The 26686-nt window shown below is 34.6% G+C and overlaps 1 protein-coding gene across 5 annotated transcripts in view; it reads left to right on the top strand.

The window, feature by feature from the left end:
- Window positions 1-25792, top strand: part of LOC138696396 (calcium uptake protein 3, mitochondrial-like) — a 1041982-nt gene extending 1016190 nt beyond the window's left edge. For 3 of the 5 annotated variants that reach the window (XM_069821301.1, XM_069821302.1, XM_069821304.1), the window contains 6 exons: window positions 4746-4847; window positions 11406-11623; window positions 13398-13526; window positions 15911-16068; window positions 16566-16723; window positions 22592-25792. In XM_069821301.1, the coding sequence (XP_069677402.1) occupies window positions 4746-4847; window positions 11406-11623; window positions 13398-13526; window positions 15911-16068; window positions 16566-16723; window positions 22592-22663 (837 nt within the window). In that variant the 3' untranslated portion in view covers window positions 22664-25792. The remainder of the gene's footprint in view (window positions 1-4745; window positions 4848-11405; window positions 11624-13397; window positions 13527-15910; window positions 16069-16565; window positions 16724-22591) is intronic. The other 2 variants (XM_069821303.1, XM_069821305.1) reach the window with 1 other exon arrangement.
- The last annotated feature ends 894 nt before the right edge of the window (window positions 25793-26686 follow it).

The raw sequence follows: 26686 nt of genomic DNA on the forward strand, positions 1-26686 counted from the left end.
CAATCAAAACAAAACAATGTACTGCTGCCTTGTCACTGTGTTGTTTGTAAACAAACACTGGTACAAAATCAAAACAAAAACAACACAATAATATGATCAGATACTTATGAAAACGAAAGTCACTATTTTTTCCAATAAATAAGCATTTTCCGTCAAATTTTCCTATAAAGAATTGTTCTTATTTTTGATCCAGGAGCACGCTCACGCATTTTCCAAACATATTTATGACTCACCCTGTATTTTTCTCTTGTTGTAGATATTTACTGCTGTCATTTTTTTACGTACAGAACATTTTAAGCCTGTAAATTTGAACAAGTGTTTTGTCTTCTGGACACTGTAAGTGTGTTGTTTCACAAATTATATTTTTTCTTTGAATTTTGACTATTTGTTTTTGCTCCATGATTATCATTACCATAACCACATCACCATTATTATTTACAACATCAACACCACCCTTACGCTCATTATACATTAGATTATTCGTTTGTGAGTTAGCTTTCCCGCTGTTGTCGGATGTGAACATGTCGCCAGCCGGCAAGGTTGGTCATCCCACTACCTTGCCTGTTCAGAACTATTCAGTCAGTTCTACATTGAGTAAATATGCTTACAGTAGCATAACATTAGTGCTTTTTTTCTTTATGATATAATAAGTAGGCCTAATGTTTCTTTACAGTGTAAAAAATGCAGTAGTAAGTTAAACATGCCTACAGCCTTTGTAACGTGGATATCAAAATGCCGCGTATGAAATATTCTTTACAGCAGCGAGATTTTCCGTACGATACATTTATTAAAACTGAGTCATTTGGTAGGATAATAACACTTTCAAGGTGAATTTTCTGTCGCTAATGTTCCGAGTAGGGTTGTTTTGTGAAAAATTATAGAGTCGGGAAATTTCTCCGCAGTGCATATGAAGGGAAGGCATGTGTCACTGTTGATAGTGATTCGTCAGTCGGATGGGGACGTTAAGCCTGGCGGTCCCCTTGGTGCTATTCGACAGGATTAGGCTATGTGCCGGCACCGAGTTTCCCCTTCTCCCTTCCTTACCCATTCTCTACACAACACTTACACGAACACTTGACATACACTCACCCTAGTACATGACATAACTCTTCACAGATACACATCATGCATAACGTGGCCCGCCGATGTGGTGTGCAATTTGTAAATGGGTCACAGTCCTGCCATCTATCCGCAGTAAGCGGAACCCGAATCACGCAAAGTGAAGTTAATAGGCATTGGACACACACACACACACCCATTATTTAAAAATAATGCATGGAGCACCGGGTTTTAACAGAGCAGGAACTGGACGAGATAGTTGATCGAGTAGAACACACACCAACAAAACAACTTTAACGTCTTGCCCAGAAGATGGAGTGTCTAAATCGTCAGCACAAAAATACTTAACTTAAAACCATGTAAAACAACCTCAATATACCACCTTATTCCTAGAGATTAAGGGAGTAGATTAAATATTTGTCACTGGATTTTGCGATCAGTTGAAGACAATGCGTACGTATGTGCCGAAGGAGATAATTTTCAAAATCTGCTGTGAATAAGGCGAGACTTCTTAAGTAGAAGCCTTTCTCTTTGTATGGATAAGTCGCTCTTATAACCGGCCTCTTCTAACAATCGTTGTTGTAAAAAATGAAGAAGTCCGTTCAAAACCATATTAAGTCCACTGATGTAATTTTTTTCAGGAGACAAGAAAAACTGTTTATGTGCCAACTAAGGGAGGTAAATTAAAATACTAAAATTATTAATTACTGGAAGAACTTAATTTATCAGAATACAGTAAATTATATTTGAAATCACTTTTACATCAAACTGTCCTGAAATTCAGAAAATATAATGAACATAATACGGTTTGACTTGAGCATAAAAAAGAAGAAAAAAATTCTTCCTCAATATTTGTAAAAATTCACCAAAATAATTGTGTAAGTAATAGATAACACTCATTTATTTACTCCTATGCAATATTGAATCACAAAGATAGTGTTAATTAATGCTAACGATCTTGATCCGCTTTCTTTTTTGTTGAGAAAACCTTTTCCTTGACCCTGCGTATATCAAGTGCGGGAATTGCACAACAGTGGAACCGACCTTCCCTATGCTAGCATGGTGGTTCGAACAGTGCTAAATTAGGATCCTTATCAATGTTTCTGCAGATTGAAAGAAGAATACCCTATTGTACATTACATGAGTATTGTAGAAAACAGTTTTTTTAACAAAAATAAGTCTCCTAAACATCTATTAGAGCTAATTAAAAATACAGTAAAAATATTATACCAAACTTCACTTTGTAGCTGTCGTCATGTTTTATTCTTCACTCTTTTCCTACTTCCTCTGCTATTCGCACCTGTAGGCACTTCTCCTTCCATGTTCACGGATATCACATGCACAACTGGACTGCAGCGGCACAGAACTGATACAAAGATTGATAATAAGTCAATACTGTAAATTGGCGCTAGTTTTTCTCAGTGCAGGAAACTTGAAACGCAACTTTACAATGAAAAATATTAATTTGTTTTAGACAGAATACGGTTTGACGCGGACAAAGAAGTGGACATAATACGGTTTCCCATGAACACCCAGTTGCATACATTCTTTTGAAGTGGATTTAATACAGTTAGACCCAAACAGACTTCACAGCATGATAGAGCATGTTCAAAACTATATGAAATCGTATAAAACTCAATTTCGTCAGTGGGTGGACTTACTGTAATACTGTTTGGAACGGACCTCAAATATTTATTACATTTCGATGTCCTCGTCACAAAAGCTCTAAGCCTATACACTACTAAATTCCATTGTAAAGGAACATTACTTTGTCACAAATATAGAAACATTACAATCATGAAATAGTGAGGTTATTCACTCACAAGGGGATCGTCCCATTTTGATGTCAGGATGCGGGTCAAAATCATTTTGGGTGAAAGTATGGCAAAATCCATAAGACACGTGTTTCGCCTTTTTTCCACATAGGCCTGGGTTCAAGAGAGAAAAAAAATTGGAAAATTACGAGTCAAACGACTGTAGCATAACTATTTATTGTTGCAACAAAAAATCGTGTAGGTGGTGTGGCTCAGGCGGTAGCAATTTGAACACGAGTGTAGGCAGTGCATGAAGTTCGGGTTCGATTCCCTTTTCATCATTTTCTTTTATGTTTTTATTTGAATGCACATATTTGTAGTTCCCTACCGTACCGGCATGAAAGACATCCTAAACACCGCCGAAAACCTAAAGTGGAAATGGGGAGGGCACGTGGTAAGGATGGACCATAGAAGATGGACGCATAGTCACATTATGGGATCCCAGGATCGGCAGAAGAAGAGTGGGACGCCGGACAACTAGATGGGCCGATTTCTTCAAGAAGAAGGCAGGACCACAATGGACGAGCAGAGCAAGAGACAGACAGCTATGGAGAGTTCTAGAAGCAACCGTCCCCAGTGTGTAGTGTGGTGCGAATAGGGAACTGACAAGTGAATATAGTGTTAAGATTGGGTACATAGAAACGAAGAAGTGCAGCCAAGTTCGCTGATATCACTCCTTAGGACCAGCTCACCTAATGAGTGAAGTCTACTGAGCCAAGCCCTGTCAATCAGGAGGCCCTTGCCCTTACGGGATCTAGCAGGCTAAATTTATTTATTTATTTATTTAAGGTCATTTAATTTTGCAATGCGTGCGAAAATTAATGGTTTGAAGAATAAATTTCCATCTTATATTGCGTTGTATTACATTGCATTGACACGAAGTATTTCTTCAGATGATTCACATTACTAAATATATCAGTGATTAATTGTAAACATAGCGCACCGGACACAAAGTGCCAATATACTATGTCCCCTCGTCAGTGTAGAATCACAGTCTAGTATATACAGTCACGAAGCTCAAAACGTAGGGAATATGCATTCATAGATAGTTGCTAACCACTAGGATCGCTACTATCGCCTCATCACAGAGAATGTGAAATAGTACCGGCGCAGTCTATTGTTCCTACTACTTACTGGCTTTTAAGGAACCAGGAGGTTCATTGCCGCCCTCACATAAGCCCGCCATTGGTCCCTATCCTGAGCAAGATTAATCCATTCTCTATCATCATATCTCACCTCCCTCAAATCCATTTTAATATTATCTTCCCATCTACGTCTCGGCCTCCCTAAAGGTCTTGTTCCTAGTACCCTCAACAACTCAAGCTTCGTGACTGTATATACTAGACTGTGGTAGAACTGATTAAATATTGCTGAACAGGTATGATTGTAGCTTCACTTTGCCAACTGGCTACATAATCACACCCGGTAACAGATAGCAGGCAATCTGACTCACGAACGGAATAATCTCACGTATTACCACCGCCAATACAGTCAACTTCTCACAAATTGATCGGTGTCCAACATGTTTATTGCAATACAGTGTGTTTTCTTACAGTTTACCACAATTTCCCGTGCTATACACATTCTATTTCGACACGTCATCTCTCATCAGGCTCTATACTGTAGAAAAATACTCATAATTTACTATCATCATGTACAACAGCAGCATTATCATCACCACAACCATTGTCACAACCATGAGTAATTTATTATTGCTCTAAATACATATATCATCATAATCATCCACCTTATGGATTATTATTATTATTATTATTATTATTATTATTATTATTATTATTATTATTATTATTATTATTATTATATCGAAGTCGTAAGCTGCATGTGTTGCATGGAACTGCTTTGTCACTGCAGCTGAAGAAGTTGGTGGCCCGCTCTGTTCTTGTGATTTACCCCGACAAGAAAGAACTGGAGAAAGAAAAAGAAGCCAAGAAAAAAAAATCATCGCCCACATTCGTAAGTCATTTGTTTGGATTCGTTCCCCAGAGCCTGCTTGTGTGGGGCGTGCTGTGATGTCCTGCAGGAGACTGGTTTTGTCCGCAGTTGTGCATGGTGTGTCCCCTGTAACAGGTAGTACTGGAAGTGTGATGCTGTCTCAGACTGGTCATTGGTTCAAACCCAAGAAGAACAAAAGAGTTTTCTCTCCCCCACTTGTGCCTTACCATGGAGTTGAGTAACTGGCACACTAAATATACCGGTACCTAGGTTTATTTGTTGACTGGTTGTTATTGGTTTTTGGTTTGTGTAATGCGTCCTTGTAATGTGTATCACAGGAAGGTATCCTCTTAGCCCTATTATAATAATTTGACTAATTAGCCTACTTAACTACATTTAACTTAACGCTGATTTCCGTGTATCGGATTTAATGTAAGTGCGATTTAAAATGTTATCAGTCATGTAGGCCTATATTTTAGACATAATTGTGCTGATGTTAAATGAAACTCACCCTGAGTCTTATTTGTAATTAATAATGCATATAAAATGAACTTAATAGCTATTTCCTTATATCATGTTATCATTAATGCGATTTTATATTACCTAAATGATAACATAATACTGACTCTTGAGGTTCAAACGTAACATGACAAGTTGTGACGTGTAGGTTCAATTGTAATTAATAAGCCTCATAAAGAGAATTCAGCAGTTTTCTTATGCCGCTTTAATAGTAATATTTTAGTATATTGTATGTATCCTTATAATACAATTTTTTTTAACTTGCATCATATTTCTGTTCAGTGTTACAAAAAATGTTCCATTACACAAGTCATAATATATTCCCTTGATTTTATTTAAATCTTGCACTGACATCAGTTTATTATCCCATTAATTCTACCCTGAGCTTCGAATCCGTAAGTAAACCTGATATACAGTTCCTTGATTTGAATAGTTTGTGATTTGTTTTGTTCAGTAGCCTTTGTCTTGGTTTACGTTGTGAATTTCCTGGCTAGAAACCTTATAGTTCCCTTGACCGTGTGATGTGCGTTCACATTAACTTAAACATCTGAAGTATGAAAGATGTTGTGAAGCAGGGTAAGTTCGTGTTCTTGATGTTACATGTTCACTTGTATTATTTCTCGGTGATAATAATTAGGTACCAAATGAGTTATAATAAAAATTTTTCAAGAAATGAGTTTTGCCAGATCACACTTTTTGAAGTGTGCACACTGTTATTGCAGCATTATTCTATACGGTACATTAGGGCCTACATTAAAAAAGTTGTGTACATTTGTATCATCATTTTCACTTGTCTGTAATATTTAATATTTATTTATTTTCGTAAATAAGTTTATGAATTAAATTTCTTTGCAAGTTTTGGTATGGCATTCATCTTCTAGTGTTCGAAGCAAATAATTGCGCATTACATATTGAGAAAGCCTTTATTAATAAGGAATTTATTATTTCTAATTCGCGTACTTGGTGAATTTTCATTCATTTTTTCGTTACTTATAGAAAAATACGAGTGTCAAATTTATATAGTATGTATATTCCTTCCTGGTTTACCGTTATACGAGTATCTAACTGCAAAGCAAGATCGGAGCAAACCAAAGTCCCAGAATAGGCGAAGGAATGGAAGAATCAAGAGAGACACTGGTCTCGACGTTGCTAATTTTAATTATTTGTAATAGGAATCAATAATTATGTTTGATTACAAGTTTATAAAAGTGTGAACTACAATATCAAGTGTTCTCGCATTCTTAAATGAGAAACACGTATTATGAATATTTATTTTTGTGTAAACTATAGCAAGAATAATACATCCAAAGGAGACATTGCAAACTAGCGACTGTTTGAACCTATAGACACCTGTCATATAGTGTTCTCTGAAGTGGATATCTAAATGGAAGCTGTTTTGAGAAGCTTATGGCATTTCAACTTGGCAGTTGTTCTCTATGTCGAATAGCTCGGTCAATGGCAGTTGTTCTCTATATCGAATAGCTCGGTCATTGGCGTTGAATGTTTTTAGCATGGCTTTCTTGACAGTGAAGTGAAGTCAGACGTCCTGTGCAGGATGTGAATAGCACGTAGATGAGACTTGTCACTTGAGTGAAAGAGCTAAGGTAAAATTCATCGGCCAATTCTCAACCACGAAGTTCCATGCTTCACGAAGAAATGATTCTACAAGTTTAAAAGATTAATAATGAGTAAATATAGAAAATTATAAATAAAAAATGCTAATATTGATTCAAAGGTTCTGAACTTGTCAGCGAAAGCGTGGAAATAATAGAACTTATTTTATGTTGATGAGTATACATTGGCTTGTAAAAACCTAAGAGACTCATTGTATGTACACCTCACCTCAGATCATATATAGCCTATTCTACATAATGTATCATAGAAGTTGAACACCCTGTTGAACTTTGTCCTTACGGCTTAAGTAATGCATGTACATGAAGTCAGTTATTATATTGTTATTACTTTGCTTTGTTCTTTTTTTGGGACGTCATGATAAGTCATATGAATACGGGTGTAAATCGTAATGTGAAATTAAAGTGAGACACCCTAGATTGAATTTACCTTTATATTACGTTATTATGCTAATATCTCTTCCAATACGAAGTTCTTATGAAATCTTTAATACATATTATTAAAAATGTGTTATTTCTCAAAATAATTTATCGATTATGACCAAAATTTAATGGCTTAGTTAGTGGGTAAACTAACCCAAATACATATATATAACTTGTATGATTTTATTGTATTCACCATTCTCGTATGCGTGAACAGGTTAAATCTAAATTCGTGAACAAGCTCTCCATGGCGTTATTCCTCGTTACAAACTAATAACACAGTCTAGTATATACAGTCGCGAAGCTTGAGTTGTGAGGATGCTAGACACAATAGACTGTGCCGGGTACTATTTCGCATTGTCTATAATATTAGCGATCCTAATGGTTAGCAACTATCTATGGATGCATATTTACTACGTATTGAGCTTCGTGACTGTATATACTAGACTGTGCTAATAACAAAACTCCATACAACTCATATCCTATCTTGTGCTCTGCTTTCGAGATAGCAAGTGCCGTTAAATAGAGTTACTGTCAAGTGCAAATGCATTGTTCATTATGAGATTACAACAGGTCTTCAGAACGTCCCCCATCCATTTAAAGATACACTTGGCAATGTTCCGTAAGTCTCTCTGGAAAACTGCGTAAAATGTTAGCATCATTGTAACTGTAGTGTGAAGACTTGCCACTAGATCTTCAATGGTCGTAGCAGGTACCTTGTAAACGTGCTCTTTGAAGTGTCACCACAAGGAAAAAGTCCTTGGGAGTCAGATCCAGTGAACGAGATGATCATAGAATTACTTCTTCGCTTCCAATCCACTTTCCTGGATATGTTGTAACAACATCGTCGAGCTCTTCCTCTGGCGAAAGGCAAATCATTCAATAGCTCCAGCAGAACACTATCCATAAACATCGAAAATAGTGAGCATTTAGCCTCTGAAGTAGAAGATAGGGACTCACGAGAATGTTTCCACAATGTCAGTCTTCAGAATGATGCTGAATCGTATTTGGTGCTCTCTTCCGTTAACAAAATATGATTTTCATTAGATCATTATTCACGTACGCAATCGATCATAACTAAACTCTGTTCTGTACTGAATAGCTATGTAGACTCCTAAACAGTTTCACTATTCATCATATGTGATACTCAACGTCGTATCCTCACCTAATACTTACTTACTTACTTACTTACTTACTTACTTACTTACTTACTTACTTACTGGCTTTTAAGGAACCCGGAGGTTCATTGCCGCCCTCACGTAAGCCCTCCATTGGTCCCTATCCTGAGCAAGATTAATCCAGTCTCTACCATCATATCCCACCTCCCTCAAATCCATTTTAATTTGCTGGCATCTGTTATGTCTAAAACTTTTAGTGTATGAGTTATGATTTTTGTTCTTATTTTGTAACGAGAAATCATGTCACAAAGAGATTGTGCGCGAATTTAGGTTCAGCATGTGTATACAATACGTTATTTTCATAGCTGGCATAAGTAAAACCTCACAAATATTCTGAAATAGGCCTAATGTTTCTATCTCAACAGTGAAATATACTATGGTAATTTAATAAATCCATTTTTTTATCATTCTATATAGAGATTAGTAACATCTGTTTGTAGATTATAACAGTTATGAGAATAAATCTATTCTACAAATCTCTAGCATTATCTTGATATTTTTATACCTGTAGTGTGTATTATTGTTTTTATATCGCAGATATATGTTACTGTATAGCATTATGGTGTGGAATCACAACTATGAGCTTTCTAATATGCACAAGCTCCACAAAGACTGGGTGATGGACACAAGCTTATCTTCATTCACTTTTATCTGGACAAATTGGTGCTGCGTTTTCTTTTCAAATGACCTTTTTCAGCTTCTTCGCTGGTTTCTTCGCAAGGTTCCATGTGGCATCGATTCTGAGCTTGATTTCACTGCTTGCTCCATGCTTATTTACAGCTTCTTGTGTTGTGTTGTTGACGTCCTCACCATACAGACATGTGTTATTGAAAAACTGACTCATTTCTTTGCCTTCTTAAAACAACTGTTGTGTATTCTTTTGTTTATTCTCTTAAATTAATACATATTTCGTGCTATTAAATTCTTTCAAACAATTTTTTTAAAGTATGTGAGGTTTTTGGGTTTTTGTCACGTTGGATGATTTGCATTACGACATGTTGCAAGGATCCAAAACCTTGAACCACTTTGAACATCACGAAAGTCTTCAATCTTATTGTAATTAATTTACAGTAATTTCAGTGACACTTACAGGAAAATCTTCATCTACACACATTTAATATACACTCGTATGAAATTAAACAAATCTGGTGCATATAATGTCATTTATAATTTGTTATTGAATTAATTACTCTGTTCATATAGTTTCAGTTCAGTCATGTTGTGTTAAATCATTATAATTAAGCTGAGTAGAGTATTTTAAGGTACCGTACCATACTTCTGTTCCTGTTCTCTATAATGTGTCTTCACGCCCTTCTTTTTTTTTCTGATATAATATAAAGAAAAGTTTTACAAATATTCGAAAAGTATTTCAAGATGTATAGTCATAAACCTATCTTTCGCTTCCTCCTCCCTCTCCCAATTTTTTTTTTTTTATATAAGTAACGTAAATGTTACTTCAAATAAGAATATGCAGTACTTGTTTACAAAAAGAGTTGCTATTTTTCACCAGACTACCTGTAAATGTCAACTACTATAGGTACATAGATCTTACTTTTAGAGGTTATGAATAGGTAGGTATTTATTGTAGGGTAAGATCTATAAAATAAAAAAAAAATCGGCTATTTATAGTCAAAAAAAGGGCTAGAAGAATATATTCTTTTAGGGAAACAAATCGATGTCTCAGAAAATAAGCACAAACAATTAAAAATATTTCATTGTTAAATAGAAGAGTACCCTTATTAGAAACAAACAAACCAACCACGTGTTTCAGTACTTACACTGCAGTGCAGCAATTTTTTTCTCTCAAAAACAATTGAGCATGTCATTCCTAAATAAATAGTGTTGTATTATTAAATTAAAGATCTCTGCCTGAAGATTATTTCATAATTTCCGAATTCCTCCCCAGAATGTTGATGGACTTGTTACCAAAGATGCTATATTCAATTAATTTCTGGCATATTCTGTGAGATAAGCAGTGGGAAAGACGCAGCTTTGGTATAGGTTATATCTCAGCATTTTTCTTTCACAATTGCAGAATTTTTGTCATTGCTCATTAATTCTGAATTACTTCTTAGTTGATAAGATAATTTAGTAAATACAAATATTTTGCTTCGAGTTTTGCTCACTCCCAGCTCATTTATGACGTCTGGTAGTACCGAGAAGACCTCAAACAAAGAGAAATTACTCGAAAAGTATTAAATGAGATTGATATTACTCATACTAATGATTACTCCATCTATTATGTCTGAAACAATTCTACACCATTCGCAATAATTATTTGGTAGCATGTCCGCAAAATGCACATGAATGCTTCCTTATAATGACTAAGTGGCTAGTTATTTAAATTGTTTGTTATAACTATTGAAAGACATAGCTTAGATTGCCACTTAATTTCACTATCTTTACCTATTATCCTGCATAGAAATATGAAATTTGTAGGCCTACCAGGAATGCAGAACTTCGAAATGCGCATCATACCTTTACCTACAGTGTGTCCCATTAGACTGATTATAAGAGCGAGTAATCTTCATGCACCTTACACTACTCATGTCACTATGCATACACTCAAGACAGACTGTATTACACTCACAAGTAAATTATTGTAATTTAACTTTTAATTCATAAATAAAATCATAAGTGCCGGTAATCCAATTGGAAGTACTTTTGTTTCTTTATGCTGCAAATGCCATATGTTATGTGAAAGTAAAACACGAGGTAAAAATAATGTCATTAGAAAAGAAGAAGGCTAATGGTTGATGATGTCAACAACATAACAATTATATTGCATGTTGTTTAGACACCTCATTGATTGTATAACACTGCTGCAGATGGAGAAAATCTTCAGCCACGCATGGAAAGGCAAGCATGGAGTGCCAGAATCAACACCCGGCACAGAGGATGAGAAGAAGAAGCAACGTCCAGTCGTAGAGGACTACGTGGATGACGAGCAGGGCCTCCAGCGGAAGCACATGGTGGACACCACACTCATAGTGCATTTCTTTGGCAAGAAGGGCAAGGACGAACTGCGCTATGAAGGCTTCAGAAGGTAGTGTGACTTTCATATCACTTCTTCACCCCCTCGACAATAGATTTAGGAGGGATCTCTGTATGGGAGAGGGGGGAGATAGAGAGGGAGGGAGGGAGGTAGGGATATATATATATATATATATATATATATATATATATATATATATATATATTGTATGTGCGTGTGTGCATACGCACTTTGGAGAGAGTTCAGAGTACAGAAAATGGAGAGAGAAGTATCATACAGAGATGAAAAAGAGAAAAATGTGTTCATTAAATTGTTATAATCAGTTGTTCCAATTTGTGTGACCTCATCTGTATGGTATTGATTTCGGTATGTTCACGCATATAAGCATAAAGAAAAGAATGTCATCACCATATATGTACGTCCATATGTATTAAACAACGTTATTTCCATTGGGCAAAGATAAAAAGTATAACAACTGTAACTTTGGTTAAAATCTCTATATTATTCTATATGTTCATCTGTATGAAACGACTCTGCTTCTACTAGGTCAATTTACAAAACTGTATCAACTAAAACTTTAGTTAAAATCTACATTATTATCTTATCTTTAAAGGAAGTACCTATTTAAACTGCTAAATTTCAATGAAATTATTTAAAATTTTGGAAACGATGGAGAGGTCACACTGAGGATTAGCTAGCTGTAGCCTTTTTTATTTTTATACATGCATTATGTGCATAATACGAGTATTAATAATGTCCACCAGTCTCATTCAAAGTGACAGACTTGTGAATTTGTAAAGTGCCATCGTCATCCTACCTATTTAATATAAAATTTTAAAAATGTATATGATCATATATCGTGCGTGAAAAATAAACAATTACCGAATTATTGAATAAGATTTCTAAACAAAGAAATTACTATGTCTGACATTCGATGTTTAATTTTGGCAGTATGTTAGACAAATACTATGCTATTAAACTAACTATACATGATATATTTTAGAAAAGTGGACATGTTCAATTTTTATACCGTGATAATGCAGAAACATCCTGCGTTGAAAGTTTAATTTGGCAATATAAGACAAATACTAACCTATTAAAACTAACTTACACCTGATACATTTTAGAAAGTGGATGTGTTCAGTTTTTGTACTGTAACACAAAATCAGAAACAATGTGCCTCTATAACATTGTACAAAAAATAAGAATGTCGCAGCATTCAAACATCATGGAAGTCTTGACTTAAATCTTACTTAACGTTTCAGTCGAAATCTTTACCTTATACTAGGTATTTTAGGTAAAAAATCTGCACTGGGTAGTGTATGATTCATAAATTATTTAATACAATGCAGCCAAACCTAACCCAGCTGTTTTGAAGTATGTTAAGCGAAATAATAAACAAACACATTGAAACGCAAACATACTCCAGTTTGTGAACACGTGTAATTTCTAATCTTGTTTCAGATACATTTCATTGCTTGTTTTCAAATAGGATAATGTAATGTATTTCATGAGTTGCCATTTAATGAGTGATCAAGTATCTATAACTAGATAACATATTTTGAAAAATCTGGCAAGGGAAATGATGCAAAGAAAATTTTAATCTAATTTTACCAATTGCTTCTGTCTTGAAATCATTATTTCTTACGTTTATTTGTGTTTTGTCCTCTAAAAATATCCCCAAGGCAACACATTACTACTATGGTTAAATTCACATATAGGATCCTGACAGAGATAAAACTGTTGCTTTACCTGCATAATCCTGCTGGTGTATATTCTAATTTCTCTGTTTCGCTTGAGTTTTAGATGACTTTTTTTATTTCAGATTCATGGAGAACCTCCAGACGGAAGTATTAGAATTAGAATTTCACGAGTTCTCCAAAGGACACGACACAATCACTGAAGTAGATTTTGCCAAGATTCTCCTACGTTACACATACCTTGATACAAACGAGTGCGTATCTTTTATGTTATTATATATGTCTGTATACTATGGCTATATCCACAAGTAATAAGTAAAAATAAAAAATTGTAAGTGTAAATTGTAAATGTAAATGTAAATTTATATTCAGCTATTATAATATATAATTTATATATCATTTATTATGTTTAGTACCTCTGATTGAGGTTCTGGCTGATATGTACATCTATAATCAGGCAGTACCGGTACATCTCACTTGACGATATGTGTCAGAGGAAGAACAATTATTGTTTGTATGCATCTGAAGTCTGATTAATGTAATAAGTAGCTAATCAGCGATGTATGTAATGGAAGGAGAAAGGACTGGCCAACCTACCCATTAACTCCTGGCTTAGTTACCTCATAAGTGGTGCCTTGTTGGTATCACTTGTGAGGTTCAGACCTGTCTTTGGACAGTTGACTAAACAAAAAATTATGTTTAGGTAAAATATGTCAGAAAAAGGTAAGGAAAGTTAGCTAGAATTTCATTGGGAAAGAGGAAGAAACAAAGCAGACATTTCATTCCATTGACCTTCACTTATCACTTTCTGTAGCAGTTCTTTCTTGTTTTCTTATGTTGATCACAGTTGCTGTACTTGTTACTTGTGCACTGATCATTCTGCTAATGCTTGTTGTCTTCTACTCATCACTTTTTATTTCTACATGCTATCGTTTACTGGTCACTTCTCCTTGACGCTACCTGTTTTCTTCGTACTGATAATTTTTTCTGTTCTGTTTATTGTCTTGTACCATACTGATCTTTTTTCTGTTGCTGCTTGTTGCCTCATACTGATCAGTCTTGTACTAATCACTTTTTTCTGTCTGCTGTGCAATGCTGATCACTTTTTCTGTTACTGCTTGTTGTCTCATACTAATCACTCTTTTACTTGTCATTTTTCTGTTGTTTGTTGTACTGATCACTCTTGTACTGGTCACTTTTTTCTGTCTGTTGTCTAATGCTGATCACTTCTTCTGTTACTGCTTGTTGTTTCATACTATCATTCTTTTACTTGTAATTTTTCTGTTTGTTGTACTGATCATTCTTGTACTGGTCACTTTTTCTGTTGCTGCTTGTTGTCTCCTACTGATCACTCTTGTACTAGTCACTTCTTTCTGTCTCTTGTCTAATGCTGATCACTTTTTCTGTTACTGCTTGTTGTCTCATACTAATCACTCTTTTACTTGTCATTTTCTGTTGTTTGTTGTAGTGATCACTCTTGTACTGGTCACTTTTTTCTGTCTGTTGTCTAATGCTGATCACTTCTTCTGTTACCGCTTCTTATTTCATACTAATCACTCTTTTACTTGTCATTTTTCTGTTGTTTGTTGTACTGATCATTCTTGTACTGGTCACTTTTTCTGTTGCTGCTTGTTGTCTCATACAGATTACTCTTGTACTTGTCATTCTTCTGTTGCTTGTTGTACTGATCACTCTTGTACTGGCCATTTTTTTCTGTTGCTGCTTGTTGTCTCATACTGATCACTCTTGTACTAGTCACTTATTTCTCTCTGTTGTCTTGTGCTAATCACTTTTTCTGTTACCAGTACTGCTTGTTGTCTCATATTAATCACTCTTTTACTTGTCATTTTTCTGTTGTTTGTTGTACTGATCACTCTTGTACTGGTCATTTTTTGTTGCTGTTATCTCATACTGATCACTCTTATACTAGTCACTTTTTGTCTATTATCTTGTACAGATCACTTTTCCTGTTTGTTGTACTGATCACTTTTGTACTGGTCACTTTTTCTGTTGCCGTTTCTTGCCTCATACTGATCAATCTTATACTGGTCAACTTTTTGTGTTTATTCTTTTATACTGATCACTTTTTGTCTTGCTGCTTGTTGTCTTGTAACTTACTGATCACTAAAGGGCAGATCTGTATGCGTTGTCCCTCAAGGTTAGTATGCATGGACTGTGTTGCTACTGTTCACGTTTTATGCATGGACTATATTGCTCGCATCGTGTCTAACTTGTTTCATTCCCTAACTGCACACAGATCCACCCTCTACTGATCACATTTTCTGTTGCTACTTGTTGTCTCTTACTGATCACTCTTGTACTGGCCACTCTTTCTGTTTGTTGTTTTCTATTGATCACCTTTTCTGTAGATAATTTTTATCTTTCAATATCAGTGCTTCTGCTTGTCTCTTACTGATCACTCATGTACTGGTCGCTTTTATTTTTACCGATCATACTTTCTGTTATTCCTCTTCCTGTTGATAATAAAATTGTCTTATCTGTATAATATTGTTTGTTGTCTTGTACTGATCACTTTTGCTGTTGATGCTTGTATTTACTGATTATTCTTTGTAGTGTAGCTTGCACTCTTTCATTATCACATCATCTCTTGTTTCTCTCTCTTTCTTTTTTTCTTCAGATACGACATGTATTTGGATCGTTTGCTGGACCGGATCAAGGAGGAGAAGGGCATCACCTTCGATGAATTTAGAGTGTTCTGTCAGTTTCTGAACAACCTGGAAGACTTCACCATAGCTATGAGAATGTACACCCTGGCAGATCATCCTATCTCCAAAGGTTTATGATAGCTCTTGCAGTTTCGGATTCACAAATTGACTTTCCAATTACAGAATATGAATGATATCACTCTAACTTATATAATGATTATAATTTCTCGCAAGTTGGCAATATAATAATTGCAAGGAACCTTCATTGCTAAGTCTGTTTCTTACAAACAGATGGCAAACAAATGGGCTTATCAGAGCCGCTGATCATGTATAAAGAATGTAAAATTGCCGAAGTTGTTACTGTTGTCCCTTGTCTCTCCCTCTCCATCGTGTCTCTCTACTCTTCTTCTCTTCTTTCTCATCTTTCTATTCTCCATCTTTTTCTTTCTATTGTTCCTCCAACTCTCACTCTCCTCTTCTTTTTTCCTCTTTTCTTAATCTCCCTCTTCTCCTTTACCTTCCTCATCTTTTTTATTACCTTTTTATCTCTCTTCCTGATGAATGTTACTAACATTTATCTTTTAAATAATAAAATCAGTACGGTATGTAAATTTGTTATGTTGTTAGACGAATTCATCAGAGCAGTGAAGATATGCACTGGCACTAACCTGAGTCGCCATCTGGTGCACATAGTGTTCCAGATCTTTGATGAAGATGGAGATGGACAACTTAGCTACAGGGAGTTCATAGCAATCATGAAGGACAGACTGCACCGAGGATTCAAGGTATAAGACCAAAATACTATTTGTAAAATTACTTCGAAAACGTATTTGATATTTTTATGGCGTTTATCATGATGCGAAAATTTTGGATTTTTCCATTTTGTCGTAGATATGGAAATGATCAACATTTCGGAGTTACCTAACGACTGTATCATCAGGGGAGACAGGGAAAGGGGAGCCTATCTATTAAATCTGTAACACAGTGCAAAAGTCAATAATTGTCGTACTACTTCCAAAAAAATTCTTGGATGAGAAAAAGAATCAGTCAACTTCACAGCTGCGATATTTCAACCATGGCTTAATCTTCAGGAGCAAAAGTAAAAGGAGCACATCATATACACTTATGAAATATTTGCCTGAGAGCATTTTTAGTAAAAAAAATTAATTTGAATGTGGTTCAATGTTGAAAAATTATGCAATTGTTTTCCATTTTGAGAACTGTATCAGTATAAACCAGACTTCCTAGCTCAATTGCTTATGTACAGCTTTATCAGAAGTACCAACCTTACTAGGCACGAGGACACTATAACACTATATAGGTACTCACGGCACATCCTAGACAGGCTTAGACTCAAAACGGCACACCAAAATGTTAATCCCCTCAAAAATATATGATGTGACTCTCTTAATATAATTACGTAATGTAATCAAATTTACTATTATTATTATTATTCATCATCGTCCTTGCAGGTATTAGGCCTAGTGGCCTGTTACGGTCTCTGTCCATCTTTTCAGGGGGCATTCCAAAGATCGTCTTCCATGTGGTATATAGCAGAGAATTTGTCTTGGGAGTCTGGAATGGTACATCCTATTGACATAGTTAAGCCATTTTTGTCTATAGTGGTTGAGATGTTCATAAATAGGTGTAATTTTCAATTCTTTATTTTATTATTATTATTATTATTATTATTATTATTATTATTATTATTATTATTATTATTATAAAACAGAAATCGACTCTTGCATTTATTAACAATTTATGAATTTTAATTCACTGTAGAAAGTACATATTTCTATTACCAGTATTAAATAAAGTAAATAACTCTACTCATACTTTCAATGTGATATTTGAACTTGCTTAGCTGCACACAAGTGGCTGATATGCGGCGGAATTGTTGACAGTGCAAGCCTAATTTCTTCATCAATGGATTTGAGTCTCTCTCTCTCTTTAATGTTCTAATTTCAGTTAATGTCGAGAAGCCTAATTCACACATATATATATAGTTGAAAATGACAGTAACATATTAACTTTTACTACTTCGTGTGTCACAATTTTCAGAGGAGATGGGAAAGACTTAGCAACAATGGCTTCGCAGTGAATGAGACAATGGTCACTCGGTATGTTAGAATATACTTCACGTACTTTAGCCACAAATCGTTTCATAGAAGCAGCTCCATTTGTAAAACGCTAACGCAATCCTCCGTTGTTAATTAATTACAGACCACATATTCATTAGTTGTGCGAAATATTTCTTCACCGGTTGTTTGCTCGAGCACTTCTTTGCACAAAAAAAATGCAATTACATCCCCATCAATGTACCGAATGTAGGAAAGAAGATGTGCGTGACCGCTAATATCAGTGGACTCGTCGATCTGAAGTGACAACTTCTGAGTGCTCTTTATTTTCTTCTTCATAATGTCTTCGGTGTCACTGGACATGTCACTAACTCGGCGGCTGATTCTGTCAGCAGAGAGAGGAATTTAATTTTAATTAATTTTATTAGTTTCTTACAGTAATAGGTAAAAGTTCGCGTCACACCTTTCGCCTTGTGGAGGCACACCGGTTGCGGAATACTGCACTATAACACTAGGGTTCAGTTGATTGAGCGCTAAACCTTTACAGGTCATCTAGATGTGCAATTCACATGTGTCTGGCTAGGTGCATTGTCATGGAAAGTGTTTTTTTTTTCTAATCTTATGTAGACAGATACACATATACACGCACGCGCTCGCGCACACACACACACACACACACACACACACGCAATATAGCATTATCATCAACATCACATGTAAATTTAAAAAAAAAAATAATTGGTTCATCAAGTCAGATTATAATAAACAAGATTAGTGTCCATCACATCAAAAACATGTCAAAACTCTTCGCTGTTATCACTATCCATGTCAGAACTCTCATTCTCTAAATTTACCGCAATTTTTTTCAATAATTTCTTCCCTACTTCCCTACCTGTGTCCTTCATACATGTAAAAACCCAAAGGCACACAAAGTAGCACTTGTCAATAACTGACATTCTGATGAAGTGATAAGTACACGGGCCATAAACCATGGCATGGGCATGGGTTGTGGTATGGGGTGTTCTTTTGCACAAACAGAAATCCGCCCATTCTTTTTGCTCCTACTATGACAGAAATGAGTACCAGACACATTTCCTTGCAGACAAAGGTGTCGAGCTGCACTATGGCTCTGAGGTTCACTGAGCCTCTAACAGAAATGAATATGTACCAAGATTATTTCATTGCAGTCAAAGTCCGCCAGCCAGCCACGCTATGGACGTAGAGTTCACTTAGCTTTAACTGAAATGAATAAACACTCAAAGATCCGAAGAACTCTTTTTAAACTGTTTATTCTTGTACTTCAAAATAGACAGAGGGTGTTCTTCAGGATATCTACTGAATATAATAATTCTGAAATTTATATAAACTGTTCATAAATATCATTGACATACAGTAAATATCTACAAGGCTCCTAAAAAAGACCTTTCTGATTTTGAACACATGTAATTTACGTTCTATGAATCTGAGATGCATGAAAATAGCACCAATGGACAGAAAAAGTTTAGTTGTGGCAACATTGTTTTCCTAGTTGATAACACTGCCTCATAATAGCGCATATAAACAAATTTGTTCATTGTTGAGGCGAAATGGCTGCTATAGAGGACAGAAAAGCTTTTTGTGTGCTTGATTTTCATATGAATCAGTCGGTTATTAATGTGCAATGGCATTACCGAAAAAAGTTTGGTGCAGATTCAACGAGTGGGCCTACAGTCCGTAAATGGTACTGTACACTGATTTTAAGGCAAGATACTTCGCAAACAGTTGCGATTTCATCCGTACCGATACTGACTATAGTTGCTACAAGCCCTAAAATCAGAGGACAGAGTGCTACAAAGAAATGTCTGCATAAATAAGCAGACTTTAATTGAAAACGATGATGAATTTGTTCGTTTTGTGGTGTTTTCTGACGAAGCCACTTTTCATCTTTGTGGTAAGGTGAATAGACATAACCTTAAAATCTGGGAGTCGGAAAATTCGCGTACCTACATGGAACTTGCCATGTTACCAAGAGGAGACACATTGAACATCTTTAAGGTGAGGGAGTAAACTTTTTGAGTTTCTCTTTCCATTGATACTATTTTCATGCACCTCAGATTCATAGCACTTAAATTACATGTGTTCAAAACCGGAAAGGTCTTTTGTAGGAGCCCTGTATTCTGAGCCCCATTAAACCTTCTATATATATTCTTACACTTAAAATCCGTACATACAAACAAAATATCTTCACTTTTTACTATTGTTGTGAACAGTTGAGTAAAAGTATGAATTCAGTGAACGAACTTGGAAAATGGCTATTTCATGCAACAACGTTCAGAAAAACAATAATGAAATAAGTAGGCTTACATTTACTGTATATATACTGTAGTTCAGTAAACAAAAAATCTGAAGGAATTTTATACAGCCTAATACACATTATCAGATAGGTATAACACCCATGAATTTGTGCTTGCTAATTGAGAGATGCATACAGAAGATTATTTATAGGTGGACGAAACATGAGACGAGATATGAAATGTATAGATGAATATGAGAGGTATTACTGGTATGAAACAGTTGCGCAATAAACCTCAACTCACCAGACATAAATTTTACTCATCATTTAAACCACGCATGTCTGAATCTCTTACGAGCCACATCAAACTAAGTTACCAAAAACAGAATTATTCTGCTTAAAATAATCGACTGTATAAAATTCTGTGTCCAGTTTGGATTAATGTTGTAATATGAAAAAACGGATAATTCATGAAATTCTGGAATGATTGTTTTCAGTCTCGTCAATCTAATGTACAGGAATTAATCACTGGAATTCTGGAATAGCATTAAATACAAGATAATATACTCTTTATGAATAAAGAATATAACCAGTATTGCTCATGCTGCTACTGCTGCTGTTGCCATCACCACCGCCACTGCTTTCTAATGACAATACTTGAGACCAATCCATTAGTCTTCTGGGATCCCATTATTGAAACGAACAAGAAATTTAAAGCATGAGATTAATGGCAGTTTAAGAAGTTTTGGCTTTTCTCCTGATGAGCAACCTAACTTACAGAGTACGGTATTTGAAGAAAGTTGCAGAACCAGCAGTTTGAGATATGGGAAAACTTACCAAATCGCTATAGAGAGATATCACAATTTTCCGAATGGTTAAAATCAAGCTCCTGGATTTTCACCGAAAAAGGCCTTTCACGGACGAATGCCATAAAAATGAATTGTAATGTTATCCCTGTCCGCAGCATCCCAGGTAGTAGCCAAGATCTCAATCGCCACCACTGCAACGAAAATGAAACTCTCCCTACTGCTCTTAGTTTCTGTCCCAAAGGGGAGCTATTAAGATATAATAGACGTCACATGATCAGGAGCAACATTTCCAAATACCTTAGGAAATCCGAAAATTTTGAAATCTATGAAGAAATACCATGTATCTGGGCCGAAGGTTCCAATAAACATACTGACATATTCGCAATCGACAGGAAGAAGAACATTGGCTTTGTTATTGACTCAACAGTACTTTTTTAAATAAGTGATACGCAAAGCAAAGAAATAGATCGTGAAAAAATGAAACATTATGAACCTTGCTTCAAATACTTGGAACAAAAATACCATACACCTGAAATCGCTGGAAGCTGATTGGATTATTGTTTGGAGCACGTGGAACTATTTCAAAATTTTTTGTAAACGATTTCAGTAGATTATTATTGATACATCATATTTCCAGGATATATCTACATAAATTTCAATTTCTTCTTTGTTAATTGTAAATCACCATTTGTACAATTATCCCTTGTTATAGGGCAGCTACTCCTTTCCAGATTATCTCTCTCTTTGGAAGTTTTTCAATTTCTGGGATCTGGAAGTTGTGGTCCAGTTTTCGGCAAACAACATCCCAGAGACATAATCAAGTATTTTTAAAAAAGGAAGTCTGATTAAATTGTTGGAGCAATTTTGGCGTATTGGACCCAACAGAATAGGCTATTGCTTTCTCCTCAATGCCTACAAACGATTATAATACATGTGATATACGTACTTCCGTTACTTTAGTACCTAAAGATACTTACTTACAAATGGATTTTAAGGAACCCGGCTGGAGGTTCATTGCTGTCCTCACATAAGCCCACCTGAGCAAGATTAATCCAGTCTCTACCATCATATTCCAACTCCCTCGAATCCATTTTAATATTATCCTTCCATGTACCTAAAGATGGAGCTCGTAAATATTTCTTAATTGTCAGAAACTTTCATTTCATCATGCAAGTGAATTGCTCTTTCAGAGTCTTAAATCTTCATTCTTCTATACCATATACTCTTTTAACACTTATATAATCACTGATTAACTGTTAAGTTATTTAAATTAATAAATAACGACTTTACTGTGTTAACATTTTAAATAATGTAGTAGTGGTAGTATCTATTGCCCAGGCACTTGAAAGTTCTCCATTTGCCTTTTTTAAATAATGTTATTGTAGCTGATTGATTAGTTTCGTTGTGTTTTACATTATCTGCTGAATTCTATTAACTTAACAGTTGATCAGTCTTAAATCCTTCTCCAATATGTTATGTTCTGTCTCTTTTCAGTCGTATGCCAAGAATGAAGGCTGGGATGCTTTCAAGTCATGCGTGAAACAAGAGATGAAGACACCTGTTTAAGCAACAAATTAGAACTCCTTCTTGTGTCGATTAAGGATCTCGGATATAAAATCTGTCCAGTGTCAGCTAAACATTTTCTGTAAGATCTTTTATAATTTTGGTATTTATTTATACATTGTTGTGTTTGATTTTCGACTCTCTATGCAAATAACTTAGAAAATATGGTACTTTGTTGTAGCACAATTCTTACAGTAAAAAAATTCAAAATACTGGTACCAGTATGTAAAATCTAAGCCATAATTGTGGTGATGTTTAAATGGATTCAGTTCGCTGCAGTTATTATTTTGGTACCTAATCTAATTGAGCATATACGGTGTCCTACATAGGACTGCTCATAGTGGGGATGATACCACTTGAGTGAGGGAACCCAGCCTGGTTTTTAGATATTTTTTAGGGAGAAGAAGGCACAAAATACCACAAAACGTTCTTTATATGAAAGAAGAATGCTGTTAAATCACTTGAAATAATAATTATGTTTTCGACAAGTTTTAAGAAATAGGCTACGTACTATTGAAAGGTTATTTCATTTTTTATGGAAACATTGCTATGAAATTTCGTTAGCTTGTTGTTATAGTACTGTGTTTAAATTATAGAATATCTGGAGAGGGGGAAGGGCCTCTGACAATTATTTGTGAGGGGAGGGTGATCATAACTCCTATGGGCTGCCCTGATCCTACACAATTAATAAAATGAACTGCCGTGAAACATATGTATACCCTTTGACACGAAAAATGGTTGCTTTTCTATAGCATGAATTTATTTTGTCACTCAGCTTAATGTGCAATTCACACAGGGAAATATTAAGCATCGAGGTCCAAGGATAAAGTCAAGTCATAGCAGCGACATATCTGTACCGTATGTCATTACTACATATTCCCTACGAAGCCTTTATGGCTTAGTAATGCAGCTCTTTCTTCTCGTTTCAAAGACCAGGCTTCGAATCTATCTATGTAAAATGCACATTTGTAAATATGTGCACAATGATTCCCGAACTATTTCGAGGTCCAATTTACGAGTCAAAAGGTATATAAACAAGGTCTATACATTCGGCAGGGGTAAGTGTTTTATTTTCCTTTTTGATTTTTAATTAATTTGAAAGAGAAAACCTACAATCTTTCAATGTTTTAAATTTTATTATCTAATAAATATATAGTATACTAAATAAGATTTAAGTGTAAACATATTAGGCAGTGCTATGGCCTATTGTTATTATTATTATTATTATTATTATTATTATTATTATTATTATTATTATTATTATTACCCTACTACTACTACTACTACTACTACTACTACTACTACTACTACTACTACTACTACTACTACTACTGGTGCTACTACTACTACATTATCACTGTTATTATTATTATTATTATTATTATTATTATTATTATTATTATTATTACCCTACTACTACTACTACTACTACTACTACTACTACTACTACTACTACTACCGGTACTACTACTACTACATTATCACTGTTATTATTATTATTATTATTATTATTATTATTATTATTATTATGCGCGACCACAGAATAAAAAGGTTTTATCTACATTGAAATCAGTTTCACAGGACAGGTTATAAATTTGGTCTTCCATATAGTACTACCGATATAAATATTTTATATGTCATATAGTTCTAGAACGAATCTCTAGTAAATCGTAAAACTTAGGCCTACAGTGTAAGTGGATTTATTGTCAACTAGTGTAGACAGAACCATTTTAATCTAAGGTCATGAATTTATGGTCCGTAGTTCTGAATTGTGACTTGAAAAAGTAAATATTTTTGTGTTTCGCAAAGAGATCTCGTTATTGTTATTGTCATCACTGAATATAAGACACAAGAAAATTTAATATCCACAGAGAATTATTGTTACACATATTCGATTGAAAATTAAGTAATACAGTCTAAGAATAAACTTGTAAAAGAGAATGTGTTAATGAAGACCGTTCTTAAGGTGTATCTATTTAATGTACTCAATAACTTTTTCTCCCCCTCTTAGTATTTTCCGTTTATTATTTATGTAGTGTCCAACCATTAAACACAAGACGTTACCAAGTTCTGTAAAGAGGAAATAGATTTATTTTTTTTATCTCCCAACATAATATTGTTAGTTTTTCTTCTGCACAAGTTTGTTAACACGTATCTAACAAAAGTAAGTACGTAAAAAAGATAACACTGTTAATTTTTCCATTACATTTCTTCCTCATTTCTGCTGCATCTTTTATTTCTTTCTCTATTTATTCTATTTCCTTTTTGTTTACCCCCATTCTACATTTGCATTATTGCTTTTTCTCATTCTCCTTCTTCTCCTCTTCCTTATCATCTTCATCATCGTCATCTTCTTCTTCTTCTTACTCTTTCTCTTCCTCCACTTATCTCCTTTTACAAGAAAAATATTTCCATAACCAATTGTTTATTTGTTTTTACTGCTTGCACAACAGAGAAGCTTTGTACAGGTATAAATACCAGTATAAATTAGAACTTGGGTGGATAGCATTGCCAGTGCAGCTGTCTTCAACAGTATCAGAATGTATTATGTCCCAAGTTGGCTGTATCTGACCGATTTAACATTACCAATATAAAATTATCCGAAGTATACGTTATTAGCCAATGATTTGAAAATGTGGAAGGGATGTTGTAAATTTGGGAGTCGAAAATGATTCTAAAATATGGCTTATTCTGCAGCAATTAGTATACGTGACATTTCATCCTAGTCCAAAGGTCATTGTAAGTTTCTGTTCATAAATTAGCATATGTGTTGACGATAGATGTACTGGCATCCTGATGCGTAAAGATCCTATTTATCACTAAGATTAATGTCATAAGTGATCAGTGCTACCACGCAATGTATGTACTTCAAATTTTACTTATGATATGATTGTAAAACATGAACATTCAGTAAACTAAAAAAATTTGAAGAGAAAATACTTACTTTGATCAGTGCTTCAGGATTATCACGTAATGTTTTATAATTATTTCAGTTCCATCTTATGTTTCAAGTTTTTGATCTCTCTCTAAAATTATTTTATTACATATAAGTTAATTTCATTGTATATATTAAGATTTTTGTTTTCCTTGTGTGTTTACAGTGTAAATAAATTCTTATCATTGGCCGATTTATTACAGTTGATTATTTAAAATGGCTTCTTGTTTCTGTTTTTTATTTCAGCTTAAAATAAATCGCATCCATTGAGTATTTTCATATTATCACAAAATCACAAGTGTGCCATTTAAAGGTACCATAGTCTTGTTAGTGTTTTCAATGTTACCTTGTACAGTAATTAAAAAATTTCGTAACAATTCATACACTAATCTTCACATGTTTTAAGGTAAATGAAGTATTTTATAATTGCCTAAAGTTAATAGTCTACAGAAACTTTCCTTTTTTGACAGGTTCTTTATACTATTATCATTGACCAAAGAGTCTCCTAGGTAGCTATAATACGTCAAAGCTGTAGATCTTATTACCATTTTAAATGTTACCAGCACCCATTTTATTCCATGTGAAGGTTTATCCATGTTGCAGCAAGAATTATGAAGTTTGTTATTCATGGAAAATTGGTAGAATTGCGATAAGGAAAACGGAAGGACTCCCAAAAAAATAACCTACCCCAACACTGTCTATTCATCATAAATGCTACTTTGACTTATCAGGATTTGATCCTTGATTCTTGGCGTCAAAGATTAACATTCAAAATTTTCGGCTAATGTGCGACCCTACTGAAACTCTTATGTTACAAAATTAAATTATCCGAAGGTATGACACTTCCTCTCGTACTCTGATGGAACAGAAGAATTTGTAGGTATGAATTACATTTAATCAAATTGATCAAAGGAAGCTTAAAATACTATCTTTGAACACGTTAAATAGGTATACATTCATAGTAGGCTATTCACGTCGTAGATTTAGTTTTCAGCACTTTACAATCTGTAGGCATATTTTGCTAGAAGACTTTTGCATTGATACTTTCTATTATTTACATTTGTTAGACATGTAAGCCTACATAATTGTGA

The sequence above is a fragment of the Periplaneta americana genome, chromosome 3 (assembly GCF_040183065.1).
Source record: "Periplaneta americana isolate PAMFEO1 chromosome 3, P.americana_PAMFEO1_priV1, whole genome shotgun sequence".
Classification (NCBI taxonomy): domain Eukaryota; kingdom Metazoa; phylum Arthropoda; class Insecta; order Blattodea; family Blattidae; genus Periplaneta; species Periplaneta americana.